Genomic DNA, 23,936 nt, shown 5'->3' with positions numbered 1-23,936 from the left:
TGTCCAGCTTGACCAAGTGGTCTCTGACCCGGTCCTGCTCAACAGAGGGAAAATCTTCCTCTCTCCAGACCTTCCCCTTTGCCTTCAGAGTATGGGATTCGTGAGGGACAGCTTTATCAGTGAAGACCGAAGAAAAGAAGGCATTCAGTAACTCTGCCTTCTCTGTGTCTTCCACCACTAGGGCACCTGTCTCATTCACCAGTGGGCCTACATTTTCCCTAGTCTTCCTTTTTCTATTGATATACTGAAAGAATCTCTTCTTATTGTCTTTAACTGCAGTGGCCAAGCTGAGTTCTGATTGAGCTTGGGCCCTTCTCATTTTCCCCCCACATAGCTTTGTTATATTTTGATAGTCCTCATAAGTTGCCAACCCCCTTTTCCAGAGAATGTAAACTTTCCTTTTTTTCCTGAGATCCAGCCAAAGCTCTCTATTTAGCCAGGCTGGTCTTCTTCCCCGTCTGCTCATTTTTCGAGACATGGGGATAGCCTTCTCCTGTGCTTCTAAGAGCACCTGCTTGAAGTATGCCCAGCCTTCCTGGGCACCTTTGCTCTTCAAAACTGCCTCCCAAGGGACACTCTCAACCATGCTCCTAAACAGGCTAAAGTCTGCCCTTCGGAAATCCAAGGTGGCAGTTCTGCTGGCTCCCCACCTTACTTCATCAAGAATTGAAAATTCTATCATTTCGTGATCACTCTGCCCAAGGCGACCTCCAACCTTTACATCCCCCACAAGACCTTCTCTGTTAACAAACAGTAGTTCCAGTAGGGCACTTCCCCTAGTTGGTTCCTTCACCAGCTGTGTTAGGAAGTTGTCTTCCACACGCTCCAGGAACCTCCTGGACTGTTCCCTCTCTGCTGCGTCGTATTTCCAGCAGACGTCTGGGAAGTTGAAGTCCCCCACAAGAACAAGGGCAGATGATCGTGAGATCTTATAGAATACTTCATCAGTTTCTACATCCTGATTGGGAGGTCTATAACAAACTCCCATCACGATGTCTGCCTTATTGGCCTTCCCCTTAATTGTTATCCATACACACTCAACACTGTCATCCACACTGTTAAGTTCCAGACATTCAAAACTGCCCCTAACATAGAGGGCCACCCCACCACCTCTCCTTCCTTGCCTATGCCTTCTGAAAAGTTGGTAGCCATCAATTATAGCACTCCACTTGTGTGTGTCCTCCCACCACGTTTCTGTGATAGCAACTACATCATAGTTTCCTTGCTGTACAATGGCCTCCAGCTCCTCCTGTTTATTCCCCATGCTGCGTGCATTAGTATAGATGCACTTCAGCTGGGCTAGTTGTCCTACCACTTTCTTGGGGGGACAAGCCCTAATTCGCACCTGATCATGCTCGGACACTACTGTAGTTACCAAATTATCACTACCCCTCATGTCTTTGCTGCCACACAATTCACCATCCCCCACCATCACTGATACAGGCTGCAAGACCTTGCTAACACTTTTACCCAGAAGCACTGGTACGCTGCTCCCAGGCACCACTTTTGTAATCCTGGTTTCATCCCTATCCCCCTTCAAGCCTAGTTTAAAGCCCTATAAATGAGCCGTGCTAATTCTTGTCCCAGGATCTTTCTTCCTGGGACAAATACTGGGTAGAAAGGAAAATACTGGCTAGAAAGGAAAATGAGTGTACAAAATGAAAATTACTAATGGTAAAATGGCTGTTCAGATAAGCTGTTGTTAATATCCACGTGTTTTCTTACATTGTTATAGTGTCTCACTTTATTTTCAATATTCGGTGAAGTAAACCAGTGAAGATTAATTTTCTGTCTTCATCTTGTCTTTGTCTAAGCACATGATATACTGACCTAAATAAACTAGTTTGCTGTACAATCATAATAGTTTTTATCCCTAAAAGCATTAGTTTTCATCTTTTTTAATAGTTGTTTATTGATTTTTATTAGAGAAGATATCAACACTACAGATTACTCTGCCCAGCCTGATGTATTTCTTCTGTTGTCTTGACTAATTATATTTGTCCACAGATCTGTGGTACTGGTTGCATAACATCTAAATATCTTCATGATGTTACGGCTTTTGTAAATGCCTTCAGAGCTTCTTAAGGCAGCTGGTATACGTTTGTGAGGATCCTAAGACAAGGCTACTGCCTGTTAAGTTCTGTCTCCAGCCTATGAATGGCAAAATGAAAACTGGGGCCGAACTATCTGAGTGTTTACTAACTTCAGAATCCCAGTAGAAATGCCTGCAAGTTTAAGAACCTGCACTTCTCAATAATTTCACCTGTAACAATCATTCTATCTTAACTATGTGGTTCCAGCTGGGTACTCTGTATTGGTGATTATCTCTAAAATTTTGATATAATTCCTTTAATTAATTTTAGTTTTTAAAAAGCAACTTTGCTCAGTACACTTTTCAAAATATCCAGATGCTGGGGGGTTGTTTGTGCTTAGTGCACTGCATTTCAGTGTGGCTTATTGACTTCAGCCAAGCGTTCCTGGGTAGTTTCCAATTCGGAGCTAGTTAACATTTGGGTGGCTTGGAACACAGGTGGGGTGTGTTTCCTTCTACTTAAAAAATTGCATGTGGGTCTACCCCTTTGCTGCCCTTCGTAAAATCCTCTTTGTCTCTTACAGTTGCATGCCGCCTTTTACATTTAAATATGTTCTCCTTTTGGGTGAAGTCCACAACAATGTGTTTTGTATTTAAATTACAGACTTACATACTAGAGTCTGAGAGAAATCCTGTTGAATTTTATTAATTTGCAATAAGTGTCATCTAGTTTAGATGCACAAATTCTATTAGTTCCTGGTGCTCAGAAATGAGATTGTTCATCTGGAGCTAAGAGCAAGGGGATAAATTATAAATATGTATAGTATGATCATGATACAATGTCTTGGTGTGTCATCTTTGCTTATGATATGATGCATTAATTATATAGAAGTTTCAAACACAGCAAATTACTGTGTTAAACTAGATGCTGAGAACACTTGGTAAATTTGTTAGAGACTACTATTTTTCTCCTCAGTAACATGTGTACATAAATGTGGAATGCAATATGGAGTTACCACAAGTTTCTCGGTTCTTTTCAAAGTTGAATGATCCTCCTATGCAGTCATCCACAATGCTAAATATAGCTCTTAACTTTCTAAGCTGAAATTTTCTATATGGCTGTTAAATAAGTGTTTGTATGACTGGGAGTAAGTGTTCATTCTTCCAAAACAGTAAGTCTAGAGCACCTTCTGAATGTGGTGCCAGAGTACTTCAGCAAGGGAGAACTTGACTGAAAAGAGGTTCAGTGACTAGTGGAATGGGCAGAGGGAAACACAGCTTACCTTTTTCATGTTGTTTGTAGCCTGTCTGATCATTTGTTGCCATGTTATCTTTCCACAGATTGTTAAACTGACTGTTTATAGAATGCTTCCAAAAAACCTTCAGAGGAGAACTATGATGCAGAGGCTGCACCTTTTCCCGGAAGATGTGAGTAGTCGTGCAGTTACATTTTTCATTCTTGTGTGCTTTGGAGGTGAAGAGGGAGTGGTAGCAATAGCAAAACTCTTGTCATAAGAAGATAAATGAAGAAAACTCAAGCTGCTTTTTGTTTATTTATCTAAATATAGTTGAAATACTGATGCTTTTTTCTTTGTTATTTCTTTATTATTTGTCTTCTGTTTAGGTCAAACACTTAGCATGAAGAATGCAGTAGTGTTGCCAAATTTTGGTCTGGATTTGAGGGGGAGTGGTGGTGTTTTTTAAACAATCAGATGATTAAGACTGTTCTAACCTGCCTTAGGTTATTCCAGAAGATATACAGAAGAATCTTCTACAAGAGATTCCTCAGCCACGTGCAGTTCCCAAGAGGTTAGATGAATATACACCAGAAGAAATTGCTGCCTTTCCGAAGGTTTGGACTCCGTAAGTATCTTAGATTTTTTTTAAAAGGACACTTTGACTGAATATGTATTATGTAGGCTCTTACATTATCAGTAAGAAAAAAAAAGTAATGATTTTTCTCTTTATGTCATCTTTTTTTTGAGAGAGGAGGTTAAAGCAAGGAACAGTCATATTAGAAGGGAGTGGTTGCTAATTTTTTTGTATTTCTGGCCTTTTAATGAGAAAAGCTTTACTTAAAATCATGGTTTCAACTCTTTACTTCATCAAAATGAGTTGAGTAAAAGATGAGTAAAAAACTTCGTTACCGTACTTGAGTTATATGTGCTCTATAATATGTAACTGTTAGCCATAGCCAAAGGAAACACCATGCGGCTCTGTGAAGGAATGATTCATTGCAGGGGGGAACCCTTCAGATTTCCTCTAGAGGAAGGGAAAAAATTCTACCAAATTAGCCGTTTGAGAGTGGATCTTTGGCAGGGAACATACCGTATGTTTATTTTGAGAAATAGTTTCTTTTCCATGTGCAAAGTCAGTCCCACAGTAGTTGTGTGGCATATGCATTTTGCTTTATACCACCACATGTGGCATTGAGTCAACCTGCTAGTGAAAATAATGCGTTACATTTGGGACGTTTTCAGATTGGTACCAATACGATTTTTCTTCTGTTCATTTTGAGACTTTTATGTAGGCTCAAGATGCCATTGTGGTAGTCAACAGAGAAATTAATTTTGAAAGATGGCCCCTTTTCTGATTATTCTATGAAATTCAACAAGAAATGTAACAAGTAGGGATATGGGGAGAACTAACACCAGAACCAACTTGATTGTCTGTCTCCAGTTAGATTACTGGTATTTCTATTTCTGTAGTAGTTTTAAATGCATATGTTTCTCTTTGTCTTGTAAAAAAGTGTTCCTGTGTACTTACTCATACACTAATCCTAGAAAATAGACCTGGTATGAGCCTCAAATGGTACGTCATCCTATTGAGTACTTCCACTGAACCAGATGTTAGCTGCATGTGGACAGAGGTCAGCTGCTGAAAAGGTGGTAGCAGCTTATATCTCATGAGTCTGCTTAAGGTATGATCTCTCAGGTGTCGTGATAGCTGAGTGATGGCAGAATGGTCAGGGTTGGAAGGGGAGGTCACCTGGTCCAAACCTCCTGCTCAGGCTGGGCCATCTAGAGCTGGTTGCATAGGACCATGTCCAGACTGTTTGTTAGTGTCTCCAAGGATGGCAACTCCACAGTGTCCCTGGGCAACCTGTTCCAGTGCTCAGTCACCCTCAGTAAAAACAGTATTTCCTGATGTTCAAACAGTACGTCCTGTGTTTCACTAAATCTTGTTCAAATCAGTAGGACTTCAGAGTGCCAGAACTGAACGCTTCCTATTTTTACAGGAGCATTTAATAGGTTCATTGTAGATTTTCATGTCCAACTGTTTGCAGAACACTATTAGAAATTGATCTGCAGCAACTACATGGTTTAGATTTGTAGCTAGTAGGGACTAGATAGTAGCAAGCCTTGTACAGTAGAAAAAAATCATTGTACAACAGTGAAACCAGTAACCATCTTTCAAACAAAGGAAGCCTTTAAATACAAAGAGAGGTGAAGTTAATCTGCAGGGACAAAATTGAATTTGAATTAATGAAGAGAAGGGGAAAGTCACATGAGAAGAATATTCTTAAATGGTCTGTCAGTAAAAAGAGAAAGCAAATACTTTTTAGGGCATGGCCAAAACTGTTGGTATACCTTTAAAAGGGGCCTGATGCTTTTTGCTTTCTAAAATTAATATTAAAGGGTTTTTTGCATTTTTTAAAGTAAATTAAACATTTTAAATTACATTTAAATGTATTTTCTCTGTGTTATAAGGCATATGCAAATAAGGGCATTTACCCTTCATAGGCAGCAGAGATAAGGCAGCAGCAGAGAGATGTGGTTAAGAGATGTAACTTTTCCAGAAGAAAACTGGTAATAAAGTAATGTACATGAACACTTGAGTAGGACCTTCTTGCAATACAAAAGCAGAGTGTGTTCATAGTTCCTTTTATGGGCCAGCAGCTCTCACTGCTTAAGCCAGAACAATACAGTTAAGAAATTCCAGGAATATATGTAGGACAAATGTCTGTATCCATTTTCCATGTATTTATAGGATTTGTATTCCTTTGAGGAGAAAACTGAGTAATGTTCCATTGTTCTGTCACATGTTTAACACAAACCAAAATAATTTTTAGTGAAACTTCTTAACATTAGTGGGCTTTTGCTTGCAAATCCTAGTAATAACATGAGAAAATTAGTCTCTGACATTTATGTAGTCTTAAGTCAAGTGAAAAAGCCTGCATAGAACTCTGTATTTATGTATAATGTGTATTTGTGCTTGCACATCCACACACATAATAGTTGTACAGACTTGCACTGATTTTTGCGTGTCAGAATCAGGACGAGACCTTTCATTTGTGGAATATATTTCCTCTGCTTTTAGAGACTGAACCCGGTGAAGCATGCGATGTCACGAGGGTTGACGGTAGCACATCACTCCTAAAGATGCACACCATTTTGCTTTTATCTTTTTGGGTGTTTTCCCTTTCTTGCGGTTAATCTGTAGATTCTGAGTAAACGTTTTAAGAGGATTCAGAAAAGGGAAGTGTTTGGCCATCAGTGGCTTTTAAATATGGTTCTCCAGGTGTGACACGTGAATTAGAAAGTTGTAAGTATTCCTTTTCTGCTCTCAGGAACTGCTGAGTCCTAGCAGAGGGATCAAGAATGAAGGGGGTTATCTACTATCTCTCCACTAGCCACAGGGCTCATCACTGTAGTTGCTGTTGTAATTTCAGCTTCTTGTCCTGGCCTGCAACCAGACCATTGTGGATGGCAGATATTAGTGTCAAATCGATGAGTTTTAATTTAACCTTCAGCTCACTTCTCTGGCAGTTTTGATGTTGGGCAGAGTTTCCAATTTGAAGTAATGGGAAAAATAATAGTGCTTTTCTTCCTGACTGAGGGATTAAATGTATTATGGTGATTCTCTGTCACTCAGAGTGCTATGGGGGAAGGGGTTAATTGTGAAATAAAAGGTACAGAATTGAGAAATTTGGTAAAATAAGTTTCTGATGTGATAAGTAAAGCACAAAAGTCTGTAGAAGGGGACTTAAAGTGAATTGTAGTGGTCACTGTTCTGATTAAAGTGACAGATGGGGTGTCTGAGAATAGACAGCTTTGCACCAGAGATTCTAAAAGAAAGGCTGTATGAATATCCAGATGTAATAGACTCTGTGTTCTGAACTTTTTCAGTTTGTGTGAGCCCATGGAAGAAGTAGTGTTTGCGTTACTCCTTTCAAAGTAACAAAGATTTAAATATTTACATATTCTCTAATGATGTCATCCTTTTAGAGGTGTATAACAAAAAGGTTCTCTTAAAAATGAGTCAAAAAAGGTATAAAATACTGTAGACGGCTCTTTTCAACAAACCAAGGACAGGTTAGTTAAAATATGATTGTATAAATCTGATAGTCTTTACAGTTTGTGATGTACCAAAAAAAACAGCTACCTGACATGAAAATTGTTTCAGAAAAGTTTTAAATGTAAAGGAACATTGGTTGGTGTTTGGAATTCCAAATATTGTAGGAATACATGTGTATCTCAGAATACAAAACTGACTTGCTATTTGGGTTCCTCGTCATTTTATTCTTTTCCAGCTGACAGGCTGCCCAGACAAGTTGTGGAACCTCCAGCCTTGGAGATGCTCAGAACTTGACTGCACAAGTTCCTGAGCAACCTGATGTAATACTGAAGTTAGTCCCACTTTCAGTAGGGGAGTGGTGCAGATTACTTCTTGGGTTCCCTTCTGATGCGGATTATTTTATGGTTCTTTATATATGATGAAAGTAAACAAACATAGATAGCAAAATAGATTAATATTTTAATAAACTGTGTTTAAGAACCCCAATGCCTAGGTTGCTAGCAGTGTTAGTCCTGTTTGGCTTTTCTTTGGGCTATTGTTTGTTACTGTGTACTAGGGTCTTAGAAGTCTGGGTGAGAGCACACGGTGCTAAAATGAGGAACCTTTTCTTGTCCTCTATATCCTGCATTTAGGATATAAAAGACCTATATGTTTACTGTTGTGTACTTTGGTCTGTGAGCTTCTGCAGAACCTATAGATAGTTTCCAAGCAGTAAGAGTAGTCCCTACAATAAACCAGAAAATGAAGGATGCAGAAAACCTATAAACTCTTTTTTTTTTTTTTCTTTAGATGGCTTTAATAAGTCTTCCTGCCTTATAGGACTTTTAATTATTATTTATCTTCCGTGAAGTTCTGAACCTAGTGACCACTCTGTTTAACAAAGGATAGAGGTTCAAAAGGGAATTTAAAAAAAAAAAAAAGGAGTTAGAGGGAGACGCTCTTTGTGGAACATCTTCTTTCTATGGGAAAAAAACATAGTTGATATTAACCCTTTAAAAGTAGCCATATCCTTTAATGAAAAAGATCAAATGAAAAGCATAGCTTGTGTAAAGATGTATAAGGCTATAAAATACAGGTAAACACAGTTATGACAAGAAGATTAATCTTTAAGGTTTTACACCCAAGAAACGTACCTCACTGTGTATAAAATAGCCATAAGAGAGTTAACAGGGAGTTAAGTACTGAATTTACTTGAGAAGTTACTAGTATTAGGAGGAAAAAAGCCCTTTTCACTTTAATCTGAAGTAACATGTAAATAATTTTCATTTGGAATGTGAAGAGAACGTGCTTAGTGCTGCTAATGATCTCATTGGAGTTTTTACCTATATTTTGTATCAAAATGTCGTGCTATAGATGTTGGGTTTTTTAAAGCTGTTTTGCTGGTAATTGCAGACTGACACACCATAGACAAATACACGATATCCAAGTGGAATGCTAAAACAGAGAAACCGTTTTTAAGGAAAGCACAGGGCTGGTGTGGAAACCCAGGAAATAAGTTTGTTTTTCAGAGTGGAGAGCCTTCCTGTCACCCCTCCTTCCATCACAGCAGAGTTCATGATTGGACATCAAGCGGGATCCTGCTCTTTGAAAGCAGAGAATTAAATGTCAGTCTATTTCCACTGAGAGAGATTTTCACAGAATCACAGAATGGTTTAGGTTGGAAGGGACCTTAAAGATCATCGAGCTCCAACCTCCCTGCCATGGGCAGGGACACCTCCCACTAGACCAGGTTGCTCAAAGCCCCATCCAGCCTGGCCTTGAACACCTCCAGGGATGGGGCAGCCACAGCTTCCCTGGGCAACCTGTGTCAGTGTCTCACCACCTTCAGAGTAAAAATTTTCTTTAAGCATTCTTTCCTGTTATCCCTAACCTGAAGCAATTGACTTCCCAAATTGTGCAGAGCCTCTCTCTTAGATCCTTGATGGAGAGGTCTGAAATAAGCATGGTGGAAAAACTTGTAGATAGAGGAAAGTTAAATTATGTCTTTTCCAGACACATTCAGAGGGGAGAAAGATCAAAAACTAGTTCCTTTGACTAAGCGTGATTTTTGTAGCTTCTTACCATGAATGAAACCATTATTTCAAGTGTGTTTGAAGTTTCGGATTGTATGTCTTTTAAATTGGTTTTAAACAGAAATCATCACAGAATTTAGCAGTCACATATGACTAAGCAAACAATTCTGTTCCGTAAAAGCAAGGATACATCAGTTTCATTTGTAATTTTTCCTGTTATATACCATTTTAAAGTTGTTTAACTGTCTGGGTATATGTATGTTTTTAGACAGTTTTAAAGGCAGGAAATTGATTTTGAAGAAGTATTTAAATAAGAATGTTAACAAGTATATAGAACAGCAGCTCTGTGTTGTTCCAGTTAGATGGATGCATTCCTGAGAGTTTCCCTTCAGAAAGCAGAGCTCTCTGATTTCTAGGAGTGCACTGGGGCTGGGACCGGTGTGCATACTGAGCGCCTGTTCCACTGCCAGCCTTAACAGCAACTCTCCTTGGGCCAGACAGCCTCTCACTTGTCTTTCTGGGGGAATAGAAGTCCTTGAACACTTCTGACATTTTTAAAACTTGATGTATTGTAAACTCTGAAATTTGGTTCTAGAAAACCAAACACCTTTTTAATGTTTATTTTTCTGAGTAGCTTGCCTGATTTCTGGCCCCCATCCGTACATCCTGCTTTGAGGCAGGGGGTTGCAGAACCTGGTCTGAAGAGGTAATTTTGTTTCAGCTGAACAGCATGTGCTGGGCAGGGTCCTGGTATTGACACTGCGTGTCACCCCCATGGCATGGCAAATAGATTCTTGGTAGTTCATCAGGAGTGTTCTGTGGCTTTGAAAAGAATGAATTTTCTTGGAAAGTAAAATTTGTAGGTGATGAAATAAAGCATAGCGGACACCTAGGAACCACAGATGGCTCTGATAATCCCCTTATACATCCTATGCTAATGATACAGTGGTTGTGACTTGCAGTTCCTCCCTGGCTTGGTGTTCCTTAAAGTCAACCTTGTCATCCTCAGGCAACCTGAAGCCTACTGCTGATGTTCCTAGCAAACAAATTTGTAGGTATTGGAAAGGCTTTTGTATGCAGAGATCCTCTCAGCCACAGATGCCCTTTCTATTTATTGTCTTACAAGATAACTGCAACAGTAGCTGTCTTGTCCAATTCTACAGTTTCTAGTGTAGGTGCTATTTTTAGTCAAATTGTTTCTGGGATTTAGTAGTAACGGAGCTGAAGAAGCAGCCAGAGATATCCTGGATATGCCTCTGAAATGATGTTATAAACAGTAATTTTATAAATGTAAGATGCTGGCAGTTTTGTTTTATGAAGTTTTTTTGTCTGGTATTTCCCCAGAAAATGGGAGAACCAACACCAAAAGACACTTCACATTACATTGGATACAAAAATTATATTTGGAGTATTTCCAGAGTTGTGCTGTATTACAAAGATTATAACTTGCACTTAATATCAAGTTTGTATAATGCTTTTTTGTTCTGCAATGAAATATAAGGTACAGTAAATGAAAAATTGGGGGGTGGTTACTCCAGCTACATGGAGAAGCTCAGAAAGAAAACCATAAAGATTTCCTCCAAAGATGGTGACATCTTGAGCAGTTTTTATAGGGACCATCTCAAGTTTATTCATGAGCCTTTAAAAATTCTGCGCTCAAATAAACATACTCCAGCTATTTTCTACGTTCCAACTTAGTTGATGAGTGTGTCTGCGGTTTTGGGGGTTTTGAATTGCGTTTGTAGTGTGCCTCCCGTCGCAGTGTTTGGTTCTTATCATGGGCTATGGGGTGTTTCTGTGCTAGGAGTAAGTACTGCCTCTCCAACTTAAATGCTCATCTTCTCTCACAAAGCAGAGCTGGCATGTATCGGTGTTCAGAGAAGAGGGGGCCAACACAAACTTGTGTGAAAGACGCGAACCAGTCTTACTTTTTCCTAAAAACAGAAACTGTATAAACCAGGAAAAAGCTATCCTGCCAATACAGCCCAATCCTGTTCCAACGTACTTTTCGAGGAATCCCTCTGGAAGTTCATTTTCTGCGCTTTTTTGGTTCTCAGTAGGAATTCCAGTAACTAACTGGAGATCATTAACCCCCATTAAAATTTGGGAACTGTCATTGGTAATGTGTTGGTTTTTTTTTATAGCAAGGGCATAAAAATATCTCATGATTTTTTTGTAGAATTTAACTTTAGAGAAGTCTTGAAGGTAACTGAGTCTCACATTAAAGGCTACCATAGCTGGATCTAAATTCCCGTGGACAAAAAGTCACGGAGTTAGATACTTGAGAAGAAAATTGCTCTCCTGTACATTAAGTTTTGACCACAGGCAGCAACTAGATACTAATCGAGAAGGGTCAGTAGCTTAATCATCTTTAAAAATCTGACAAATTCAAGTTTAGATTGTGGGCCCTATTAAAATGAATTACTGGCTTTTCTCTAGCATGCATAAAACACACCAGTACTACTGGTTCTAGTACCCTTTACCTGGGGGCGGCTTACGTTGTAGCTGAAACTGGAGTTGAAGGTAAGAGATTTAATAAATGGGTAACTGGGCAGTTTTACTTCAGCCATCTGAAGAGGCTGTCAAAAAGTAAGTTCCAAAGGTACTTTCCCTTTCCCCTAAAATGTGTTGATCTCATATGTGAGAAAAGAAACTAAATTAACGGGAATTTGATAAGCAATATGAGAATGGTTGTATATGATACTGTTGAACTACTTGCCCAGATGAAATTAGAATTCTATTTTTTTTTTAATTGCTCTTTTATAAATGTCTAGATTTGCTTTTTTCACTTTTGGTGCTGACAGTAAGTCTGGAAAGAATTTCACCATTCCTTTACCCACTTCTCTGTTTATTTGAAGAATAACGTAATTCTTTGGACAAAGCCAAGTGTACAGTGCTGTTTTTTCTACAGTCCTACAGTTTTTAGCAGAATACATCACTTAAAGAAACCCCTTCCATTTGCAAAAAGCATTATCTTGCCGAGATGAAGTTTACTTGTACATCGCCTTGATTTAGCTTAAATTGTTTTACAGACAGAATTCATATAATCCAGGTCAAAATCTGGGATTAACAGTAATTTTTAAACGGCTTAGTTCAGTTTTGCTTAATTTGTTTTTAGGGAAACTGTGGTTGTAACCAGTTTATTTTAAGTTGTAATAAGCCGTTCTTAGATTCACTAAGAGTAAATGCATATTAGCATTAGTTTAGATAATTTTTAAAGTGTGTCCATAAATCAAGTTAAAACAAGTGCTAGTTTTATGTAGAAAAAAACCCCAAGCTGCAGTCGAGGACCACCAAAGATTTATCTTAACCTTTGTGTGTGCAGGAAAGGGTTAGTCACTATAGGTGTACTGGCATAATACTATCAGTAAAGCCATCTTTTCTGACTCTGTTGTGTTACTAAATGCAGCTTCTTTTACTGTGGTTTATTCTCCAAGTGATATACGTTATACTTGCAGAAATACTTTTTAGCCAAGGTGATAGTCTGCATGAGAACTATGTCAATATGGAAAAGGTTCTTTTGCCCCCAAGTAGAGCAAAGAGTTCATGGTTTAGAATAGGCCAAGGTGGTTATTGGAAATTTAATGATAGTTTAAATATCATTAGCGGTTTTGGTGATTATTTTACCAGAGGCATAGAGCTACCCTGGGATAGTAGGTACATCTTGAGTAGAAATATGATTCATCTTCCCCCCAGCTCCAAACTCTGTTGATATTTGAGTGTAACCATATAATTTGGTTTTACAGAGAATGATAGCCATGTCTAATCCTTGGTTTTTGATTTACTGATGTGATTAGTCAAACAGATGAAATGTGTTCAGAAATCCCCTTTAGCTATAGTGCACTTACCTAATAGCTATTGACTTTGGCACAACTTGCAAAGTGTACCTGAAAAATATATATATTCCTCTTGTTTCGGAGTTTACAGTAAACTTTTGGCTCTGTGTCGAAGTCTGTCTTTTAAGTTTGTCTATAAAAATGAATCATAAGATGCTCAAAATTCTGTACTTGTATTCATAAATTAACCTTAAAAAGTATGCCAGATGGACCACAAATTTTATGCTATGTGTATTGTGCAACAGTTTTATACAAAACCAAATTATTTGGAACCTTTAGCTTTTTCTTACAACAAAAGCACACCTATTGTCATTAATAAGCGGACATGAAAGATGAGCCATAGAATTACTCTGTGGAAGCAGCTGACTGTCATCAGTTAGCAATAATCCCACATTCCTGTTATTATGATTTCCATAAATAGGAAGAAGAGCATTACAGTAATACAGATCTAGTGTGCCTGCTATCTCAGAGTAATTGGATCATAGACTGGCTGAGGGCTAGATACTATGTGGCATAATCAATCCACAAGATGTCTTCACTGTTTGGTCTTCCCCTGTCTGTTGTCTTCTGTTAGAAACTGTGCTGTTTATAAACTCTCCTAAAAGACACATTTATGAGCCAGTGGATATCATTGATTAACTACTTAACAAATTTGGGGGTAATTCAGAAGTACTTTAACACTAATTAAACCACATTTCTTTGTGTGTTCTAGTTTTTCAGCCAAGTTTGGAGAGATTTTATCCTTGTTGTTACTTAAAATTCTTGAAATCTGTGTAGGAATATCACACAGAGCTGCTGTAAAACTACACAGTCATCTTGAAGACCCATTCAGCTGTTTGGGGAACAATCCACCGTTCTGCAGGAAACAGAGGAGGGGAAAAAAGGGAAGAAGAAAAAAAAAAAAAAAGCCAGTGGAAAAAAGACTGTCGTAGCAGCCACAGACCTAAAATCCTCTGGAATGAGTTGCTGTTTAAACATTTTGATAACTGTGAGTTAAGACTGATACTTTTTTTTTTTTTGGATGGATAACCCATGCAAATGGTAATCCAACCATACCTGAAATTTTTCAAGTAGTAGGGAGCGTTGCACAGACTGAGAATGGAAAAGATGGATGTGCCTTTTGTACAGGATGGTTATTAATTTTTATGGTTTTTTTAATGCATCTGGAGTGTTTTTTTCTCGTTCATGGAAGCAGTGAAATCTTAACAGAATTCTAAGCCAGTCCTTTTCAACTTTTGCTCTTGTACCACTGCTTTCATCTTTTTGTCAGTTTATTAGTGTGCAGCATTAGTTAACCTTAAGGCACTGACCTTTTACAGCACTGATGCAAGGTTAAATCTCTTCTGAATGCTCATTGTTATTGCTGGTGAGATTGCAGAAAGTATAGGGAGCTCTGGCTCTCTGGGTCACGTTCTCCAATGGTGAGATAATTGCCTGCAGGTGAGAGAAAATTGCAATTTGAGGCCTTCAAAATTTCCAAACCAGGTGTGCATTGCTGAGTCAAGAGCAGGTATTGACAGGTCACTTCTTCTGCAGCATTGGCAATCTTATTCCTTAGCAGAAGCAGCTTTGAGACCATTAGTTAGCAATCACAAAGACATGCTTGTCTTCATGATTACAAATTCAATACACAAATGACTGTAGAAACTCTGTGAAATTTGACTTTGTGTAACTTCTTTTGAAATGTCTTGGACAATGCAACTTAACAACAAAACTATTCTGAGTAGAGATTGTTTATGGAGAGATAACTATCCAGTTTTTTTGAGCTTGAAAGAAGATAAGGTCATCAAATGCTATTTTATCAGCAGCATGTGGTTGAAAAAACTAGGCAAATGTGTGACTTTTTGGAAGAAGAAAGCAGAGCAACATCTATTATAAATTATATTGTTATAGCTAATCCCAGTGCATTTAGAAGTTCTAAGAAACAGAATAATTTGGGCTAAAATATGTAGTTTTGAAGAAGTATTCTGAGTTACTAAAAATTAAGAGAAAATATTTTTAAAGGATTGTCTGAAAATCAAAATTCTGTGAAGGATTATGAAATAACTTTTTTACATATAAAATAGACAGTGTCGTGTATTACTCTAGAGCCTTAACCTCATTATTTCTTAGAGGTAACTAATGCTATTTTTTATCTGCCTGCTGTAAGGACTGTATTACAAGGTATTCTCTCACTTGCCTAGAAATAAGGCGGTGAAGTTGGCCTATATTTTAGAAATCAAGATAGTTGCAGTATAACACAGTCTGGTGATGACTTAGATTTTTGCTTTCACAGAGTAACACATCCCCCTCCCCCCCCCTTTTTTTTTTGAGGCTGTTTTACCTCCTCAAAACATTGCTAGGCAAAGGGAAACATCTTTGCTGGAATGTGCTGACAAGAATTTAATAAAGATGGAACTGTGCAGCAAGTCTGTTCAGACTTGATGGAAATAAATACTCACTCCAGGAGTTGAAAATTGAATACATTTAACTTTTGGAAAGGGTCTCTTTTCTTTCCACTTTCACGGGAGAAATACCCTAGGAACAGCACATTTCACATCATACTGAAAAAGAGTATTGAATATTATGGGGTGGGGGGTCCCCATCATAGTTGCAACTATGCAAGTTGGTCTTTTTGTACTGTTCGTTTCTGTTTGCCATCTGAGATATTCAGAGGCTGAGGTCATAGCTTCATGAGCATTTCTTCTGGCAAAAAGGCTGGTTTAACTATCATCCATCACTTTTCCTGTCTTTGCATTCTGCTTGTGTAGCAATGGAATAAAGAGACTCAGGGAACTGACCTAAATTAAAGATAACCTTGCTTTATGCAGCTGCACGAAGTGGTGTACATTAGAGTTGGTGGGGGTTGTTAGGGAAGCTGCTTAAGTTATTCTTCTTCTAGTATGTATGATCACCAAACTTCAGAATTACTTTAGCACAAGTAGTTTAAGCTCTATTTCGAATAAATAAAATGGATCTTTACTTAAAGTACTCTGGGGAAGCCCTGCCTTTCATCACTGACTTTAGAGATGACTTGAAGGTACTTACCTCCTTAAGCTAAAGCTTGCCATTGTGAATTGTCTTCAGTATCTATGCAGAATTCACAGTTACAGTTTTGTCTTAAAAGCAGTTCTAACTGTGTCATTGTGTTAGAGCAGACCAGTTCATTGGAAGGGACCTCTAGAGGTTATCTGGTTCCACCCCTCAGCTCAACCATGGGCACCTAGAGCTGATTGCCCAGGACTGTGTCGAGACAGCTTTTGAGTGTCTCCAAGGATGGAGACTCCACAGACTTTCTGGGCAACCTGCTCCAGTGCTTTGTTACCCTCCTAGTAAAAAAGTGGTTCCTGATCAATGGGCACCACTGGAAAGAGCCTGGCTCCATCCTCTTTGCACCTTCCCTTTAGGTATTTATATACTTTGATAAGAACCCCCTGAGCCTTCTCTTCTCCAGGCTGAACAGTCACAGCTCTCAGTCTTTCCTCATATATGAGGTACACCAGGCCGATAATCGTCTTTGTGGCCCTTTGTTGGACTCTCCAGTATGTCCATGTCTGTCTTGTACCGGGGAGCCCAGAACTGGACAAAGTACTCCAGGTGTGGCCTCACCAATGCTGCGTAGAGGGGAAGGATCACCTCCCTCAAACTGCTGGCAATACTTGGCCTAATACAGCCCAGGGTACCATTTGCTGCCTTTGCAGCAAGGGCACATTGCTGGCTTATGTTCAACTTGGTGTCCACCAGGACCCCCAAAACATTTGTAGGTGAATCATAGAATGGTTAGAGTTGGAAGGGACCTTAAAAACTATCTCGTTCCAATGCCCCTGCCATGGCCAGGGACACCTCCCACTAGACCAGGTTGCTCAGAGTCCCATCCAGCCTGGCCTTGAACACTTCCAGGGATGGGGCATCCACAACTTCTCTGGGGAACCTGTTCCAGTGTCTCACCACCCTCACAGGGAAGAATTTCTTCCTAGTATCCGATCTAAATGTACCCTTTTTCAGTTTGAAACCGTTACCCCTCATCCTGTGACTACACTCCCTGGTCCCTCCCCATCTTTCCTGTAGGCCCCCTTTAGGTACTGGAAGGCTGCAATAAGGTCTTCCTGGAGCCTTCTCTTCCCCAGGGTGAACAACCCCAACTCTCTCAGCCTGTCTTCATAGGAGAGATCCTCCTCTCCTATGAATGTTGTCTTCATTGCAATGCTGTCCTGAAGCATTTGCACATCTGAATTAACCCCTCCAACTAATCTTTTGGGTTTGTTAATAGAGCTGAATGCCTCTAATTTTGAGGAAGAATAAGTCAGGTTTATGTTTCAGCAAGATTTCACAAATTGCTCTGATTTTTTTTAATCACTAAAAATAACCTAGATGTATAGGGTGTCTTCAGAATCCCTTAATTATAGCAATTGTTTCTGAGAGTTTAAGTGACTGTTCCATTTGATCCTTAATTCCACCAACATTTTGCATATTCTGTTGAGTGTTGTAGATGCAACCTTTAACAGTTTGTTCACAAATGGATGTTTTATCCTTTATACACAGTGTACAGTTATCCTGTTATTTTCATTACATTCAAATGATAGGTATGAAAAGAATATCCAGATTCACAAAGCCTTATAATAAGAATGTTCAGGTCCTTTATCTTTAGAATATGAAACAAACTTCTTTTAATTTTATAAACCAGTTTTCCTGTTCCCCTCTCTGCTCTGCTGGGCATGTAATTCCGCTGGCTGTGTACAGAGGCTTCACAGGCCACAGGTAGTTCACAGTTCCCTTGCTTGGAGATTGCTGTGTTTGCTAACTGGGATGCTGACAATAGTTTGTCGTAGTGAGCCAGGCAGAACTGGCTTCCCACCATTTTCCTCTTAACATTTTATTCAGACTCTGTAGATATCTTGAATAAGTTATGAAGAGGCAGATCCGCAAGTTGAGAACTTTTTTCTAATCTTGACATCTTTTTGAGAGAATGGTGTAATATATTAAAGTATTTTGCATGAAGATTGTCTTTATTATCCCACTTTCCATTTTGAAATTAATACTAACATTTCAGTCTTGTTAATCTGCTTTCAGTTCTGTTTTCTCTTACTCTCTGGATAACTTGTTTCCTGACTAAATACTATGCCAAGTTTTATGCTGCTTTCTACAGAATTGTAAACTGGCAATGTCACAGGACTGCAGTATTTTTAACGATATTATTTATGATACAGCATATGCAACAGTGGTATTACTGCTGTCAGTGATGGAGCTTCTCTAGTGCAGGAGTTACGGTGGAGGCTAAAAAACCACAAACTGTAGGTGCACGTAGCTGTGATTTTGATGTTTTAAGGAGACATTTGGCTTATTTTGTTAAATAATGTGACTTAGTTTCAGAAATGTTCTTTTTTTATGCACGCACATTCATTCCTGATATTGTACTGTTTCTCTGCATTGTAGGCTGGATTAATACTTGCTGAAATTATTACCATTAACAGCCGTCACTGATTTAAAGATAAGAATAGCAATTTTTTTCAAAATGAAGGCAAATTCAAGGCTATTCAGAAATTTGACATATCTGAGTAGAAAAGCTTCGTAGAGTATTGGTTTACAAAGAGTTACTCTCAGGTATATATGTGAGAGAAATCAGATTATAAAATAGACTGAACCAGACCTACTGTGCTTCTAGAGAAAATCTTAGCCCGTGTATGAGTGTTTAGTTTGACCTCAGTCTTATTTCTTGAAGTGGGGTTCACAGAAAAAAAGTTACAGTTTCCCTGTAAATGGGAAAACTCTTTTGGTCCATTCGATTTCTTCAGAGTTCAAGAGTGTAGGGCTGGCATCCCTATCAAAAGGCAATGTTTATGGGGAATGCCTTAGTTCTGCAGGGTTTGGGGAAGAAGAAAGCGCTACCAGTTACAGTGGGAACCACTAAGAACCTTTTGTTTTCCATAGCGAAAACTTGTACTTATGTGCAGCTTTACCTATTTTGTAATGTTCAGTGATTGTGGATTGTCAGAATATTACATCAATTGTCGAGAATATTACATCAGCTCTTCTGATAGCTGTGAGTACACAAAAAAGTTGGAAGAATTTAAAGAGATTTAAAATCTGTAATCAGAGCTCAGGGCCAGCTCTCCAGTTTCTTTTACTCTACGGTAAAGTATTTATTAAGAGAGAGAAGCACTGAGAGGCATGGCATAATTGGATTTTAATTTAATTTGCTGACTGTTTTGCCTAGAATTCACTGGACTGTGTCTGAAAGCTTTTTATGTGCAGTATAAAATGTTAGTGGGACAAATATTTTTTTTTTACGTGTTTTGGTGGCAGACATCTGCTGCACAGACTAATGTTGCATATTTTCAGTGAACCCATATATTTTGCCTTTCGGCATAGATTTTAGAGATGCTAGTTCCCATGTTTTGCCTCCTATTTCCCCTTGTCTTGGAGCTTGCTGTCAATGTACAGCAAAATCTTTTTCCCAAGAATGTTACCTTAAAAAAAAAAAATAAATTAAATCAGCTGTGTGAAGTCTTGCCTTTGGGTGAATTTCTAAACTCTTGTCTTCTAGGAGACATAATTTCCTTTGTTCCAAATGCATAATCTCAGTGCTTTGCTGAGGAAGAGTGAAAGCACTGCCATCAAAAACGCCACTCCTGCATGGATTTATGTCATTTATCAATGAACAGTCATCCATTGGTGCTCCCAAGTAGTTAATAATTCTCTCTGAGTGGACAGGGTTTTTGTGGCTTCCTATTCTCAGTCTGACAAAATATTTATAACACTTTTGCCAAAGTAATGTTTTTCAAGCCTTAGCTTTCCTAGTGCCAAGGGCTCTTTAAAAGCAGAGATTGTGGCCTCCAAAAGCCAAGTACTAGTGAGCATAAAAGCCTACTGTGGCAATAGAAAAGGCTTTAAAAACTTTTATATTTGCTCACACAAGTGTTTTAATGTAGAAAATTCTGCCTTTAAGCTTCATTAACTTCCTAAGACTGCAAACTAAGAGTCCAGCGTTTTACGCATTTAAGACAACAAGCATTAAGTTTGAAATACAGATGGCTAGGAAGAAAAAAAAAAAATTAAAAATTGAATTTTCACCCAAGAACAAAGTACTGTGAGATCCCTAGCTCTGCAGTACTCCATGTAACCCTAGATTAAGTTTTAAATGTGGCATTCAAAGAAAAATGCAAAATCCTTTGAGCAATGTGCAAGTGGGTGAATTGGCCTATAAAAAAAGAATAATTATGAGCTGCAAGACAATGATGCCTTTACTATGTTGCATCTCTCAAACCCTTCAGCACTGGTCCACCTGTCTCAGATGGATGCAGTGATAAAACTTCAGCTATGTCGCTGCTCTGAATTTTTCAAAATCCTGCAAAATCTCTTCATACACCACAAACAGTGATATGATGAAATATATATTCTGGTATGCAGGGGTGAGATCGGAGTACCAAAATGTGGAATATTTCTGAGGACTGAAATCCTGGACTCTAGGAGACGTGACTGGACTGTCTAGTGCATACGAGCCCTCAAATGTTGAGTATGTTCAAGTCCAGCATTAAGCAAGTATGGAAACAATGGATGTGGTGCTGACAGCAGTTCTTTCGTGCACAAAAGATACAAGTCCAAATGTTAATACAGAATCTGCCATTTAAATGGAAAACAAGGAAGCTTTGTGATTCCTTACAGCATGAACAATAGCTCATCTTTACATTTGTTCTTTAAAATTCATATAATCATCAAATTTTGTATGATACACTTGAAATAGCACTGACTGAATTCCAGAGTCGCTTTCACAGAAGATCCTACAGACTTGTACAAGAATTGCATGAATGACTTCACTTTGCAGTGCTATTGGCTGAAAAATGCTAGATTTGCAACACGTGGTTTTAATGACTAATGAAGTATTAGATTTCTGTATGGCATCTCTGCAGTCAGCTAAACTCTCTGTCCCCAAAGTAAGCCCCCTGCTTCCATTGCTATCTGCTTTTAATTTGCATTGATGAACAAAATTAATGATAAAATGTACCACCATTATGAATTTAATGTGGTTTACCATTGTGGATTGCAGCTTTTCCTGTATTCCAGACTTTGTTTTCATTCAACTTCACAGCAAAGGCACTGACTTAGTATCCTATTGCAGGTTTACAAAACCTTTGTTACTATGTGTCTTGTTCAATTCTAGTGAGAAACTAACTTCTCTCCAGGACCTGTGAGGGATTTAGACTTGCATCAAGCTCTCAAACTTGGCATTCTTCTCAAAACCACGATCTCGTCTGATGCTGTGCCTTGTAGGTTCAGGGACGATGTGGTTTCTATGGGCGGTGGATGTGTGTGGCAGTCTGAGTGACGTACGCCTGAATAGGAAATTGCAGAGGATCACAAACTGCAGTCTGTTATCTGAATGTTTTCCACATTTGTCATCCAAGCAGAAGGGATTGCAGAACCTTTAAGAGTCAAAGCAGGTTTTTCTTTAAGGCATTGGTTTTAGTTATTCTAGTAGTGTTGCGGTGGACTGTGCTGTTAAAACTTGCACGGATTTTATGCACGGATTATTTATATTTTAAAGTAGGGACAAATTAATGCTAGCGTCTAAAGTCATTGCGAGACTGCATTCGGTTAAAGACACTCTTGTTTTGCTTAGGAAAGCAGGAGTGGCTCCTAAGAAACACCTCGTCCAACTAGTCCTGACATCTGTAAGCTCTTAGAGGTCTTAGCAAACCTCTTTGATTAGTTCTGTCTTTTTAATGTCATCCAGAAAATGTTTATCAGCACAAAAACTCAAGCACCAGAATAAGGAAATAAAAATAGTTATGGCTGTTATTGCATCCTTAAGGCAAAGACACTGCAGTTTCCATATATTTTCTTAACAAAGTGCTTTTTTTTCCCCCCCCAGACCTAAAGATTTTCGAAAGAAGTAATAACAGTAAAAGAAGAAAATCTGCCAGCCTGCTGTCACGAATGCCTCTCCTCCTTGAAAAAAATTCTTCTAACATGGAAGCATCTGTGCATCTCAGTCAAGCCTCCTGCACAGAACGTGTTTGACAAGTGTTAGCAAACTTCGTTTGGAAAGATTATAAAAACTACTGTATTTGAAACAGCTAAGAATAGCTATTATATTGTTAATACCACCTGTATTCTGTGTTGTACAATCTGGTGTTTGCCAATTACATTTGTTTTAACACTATTATTAAAGAATTGATATATTTTTAATGAATATTTACATAACCAACCAGTGGCTCGAGCTGTTTACTACTTCTGTAATAGATTGGGCGGTTCTTCTGAAAGTTTTCTAGGATGCGGAGTGCATATAATGTGTGAAACAACTGAGATTTTGCTGAATGCACCTCTATGCAGGCCTGCAGTTTCCTTATCTATTTAGGTGAATACACCCGCTGAAGTTACTGTGGTAGCAATGAGCAAAATCAGACTTATTCCAGAGCCAAATTGCATTAGAAAAACACAGCTCTTCAGAGAAAGTGGTGCAGATACCAAGTATGTGTGTGTGTGTACTCTAGTCCTGTTGGAGATAATGATACTTTTCTTAACAGGTGCACTTTGGAGGAATGAGGAGGTGGTGAGGTTTGTGATGGTCTTTTTTTATGTCCTGTGGGAGTTTATCTTGCAGTTTTCAGCAACCTTCTAGAAAGAGGTTTTCTGCACACTGTGCTTTGCCTATCACTTAGGCTGCTCATTAGCACTAAAGAAGTATTTGGTCACTGACTGTAATTTTTCATCCTGAAGCTTTGGCTGTCTTTTGGTACGGAATGCCATATGGTGTGCTTGCAACACCAAAAATGAAGCCAAGGGGAAATGGGTTTATGCTTATAGAGGGCCTCTTTGCTACAGGGAGGAAGATTGCAGTGTTTTACAGTGTCTGGAAGAATGACATTTTGGTTCCAACAGAACATACTGCTGGAATACTGCAGAGCAGCAAGGACAGCATACGTTGCAGAGGTGATACTGTCTGCTAGATTGCATCCAGACAGCAAACCATGTTGGTGGGAAAGGTATACCTCCAGGAACTGCATAAGGAATGCAGGCAAGTAATGAACAGAATGAAAACTACTTTTTTTTTTTAAATAATATCTTAACTGTTTTTCAGACTCTTGTTAGTCTGCTTTGCACTTACATCTCAGTGTGCTAAATGACAACATCAAGGCAGACTCTACTCTACTTTCTAGCTGCTGAATGGTATTAAATCTATTCCCAACACTATTTCATTCTTGATGCAGTGATGTTAGGTGATTGTCAGCAGGAGAGTTGATATCCATAATGTTCTGTGTGCCTTAGACAGCATAGAAGGGGAACAGCTCTCTGTCCAGGCATGGCCTTTGAAGAGGGCGCCCTTTGGTGCTCTGTGATGCTGTTTTCCAGCGAAAACACCCCCCCAGGGGGGCTCTTCCGTGTAATTCTTAGATGGCGCTTCCTCTCACGGCATAGGTCTGCTAAGAGCTCAGCACAGGAGAAATTTCATTAAAGAGCTCCCTGAAATAACAGACAGTAAAGGCAGATCATATGGGGATTCTCTTGCTTTTTTTCCCCTTTTAAGCCCAAATTGGATTTTGATTCAAGTCACAGGAACACATTTCCCTTACTTAAAAGCATGTATTAAAGAATGAAGCAGCAACATTTTTATTATGAAAACCAATTGAGGAAACAGAACTTAAATGTTGAATGCTGCAAAATAAGTCTTAAAAGTTATTTTGCTTCTGCAAGTTACTTTCCTGAAGTTCATTATTGTTTTTCTGCACAGATAACCCTCAGGCCAAAGCTGCTGTGTAAATGAAGCATCTGTTTTCCGTA

General features: G+C 38.8%; 1 protein-coding gene across 2 annotated transcripts in view; it reads left to right on the top strand.

Annotated features, from left to right (window-relative positions):
* MRPL13 (mitochondrial ribosomal protein L13) overlaps positions 1-22,362 on the top strand; it is a gene marked incomplete at its 3' end in the record, with an annotated part of 39,390 nt that extends 17,028 nt beyond the window's left edge. The window contains exons 5-7 of one of the 2 annotated variants that reach the window (XM_082479375.1): positions 3,374-3,460; positions 3,774-3,895; positions 22,027-22,362. In XM_082479375.1, coding sequence (XP_082335501.1) covers positions 3,374-3,460; positions 3,774-3,895; positions 22,027-22,051 — 234 coding nt within the window. Of the gene's footprint in view, positions 1-3,373; positions 3,461-3,773; positions 3,900-22,026 lie in introns of those variants that run through there. The other variant, XM_082479376.1, reaches the window with a different exon arrangement.
* Between the last annotated feature and the right edge of the window lie 1,574 nt (positions 22,363-23,936).

The sequence above is a fragment of the Vanellus vanellus genome (genome assembly GCF_965231255.1).
Source record: "Vanellus vanellus genome assembly, chromosome: 2".
Classification (NCBI taxonomy): domain Eukaryota; kingdom Metazoa; phylum Chordata; class Aves; order Charadriiformes; family Charadriidae; genus Vanellus; species Vanellus vanellus.
Note: the sequence above shows the minus strand (reverse complement) of the source record. Positions and strands in the feature narration are given on the sequence as shown.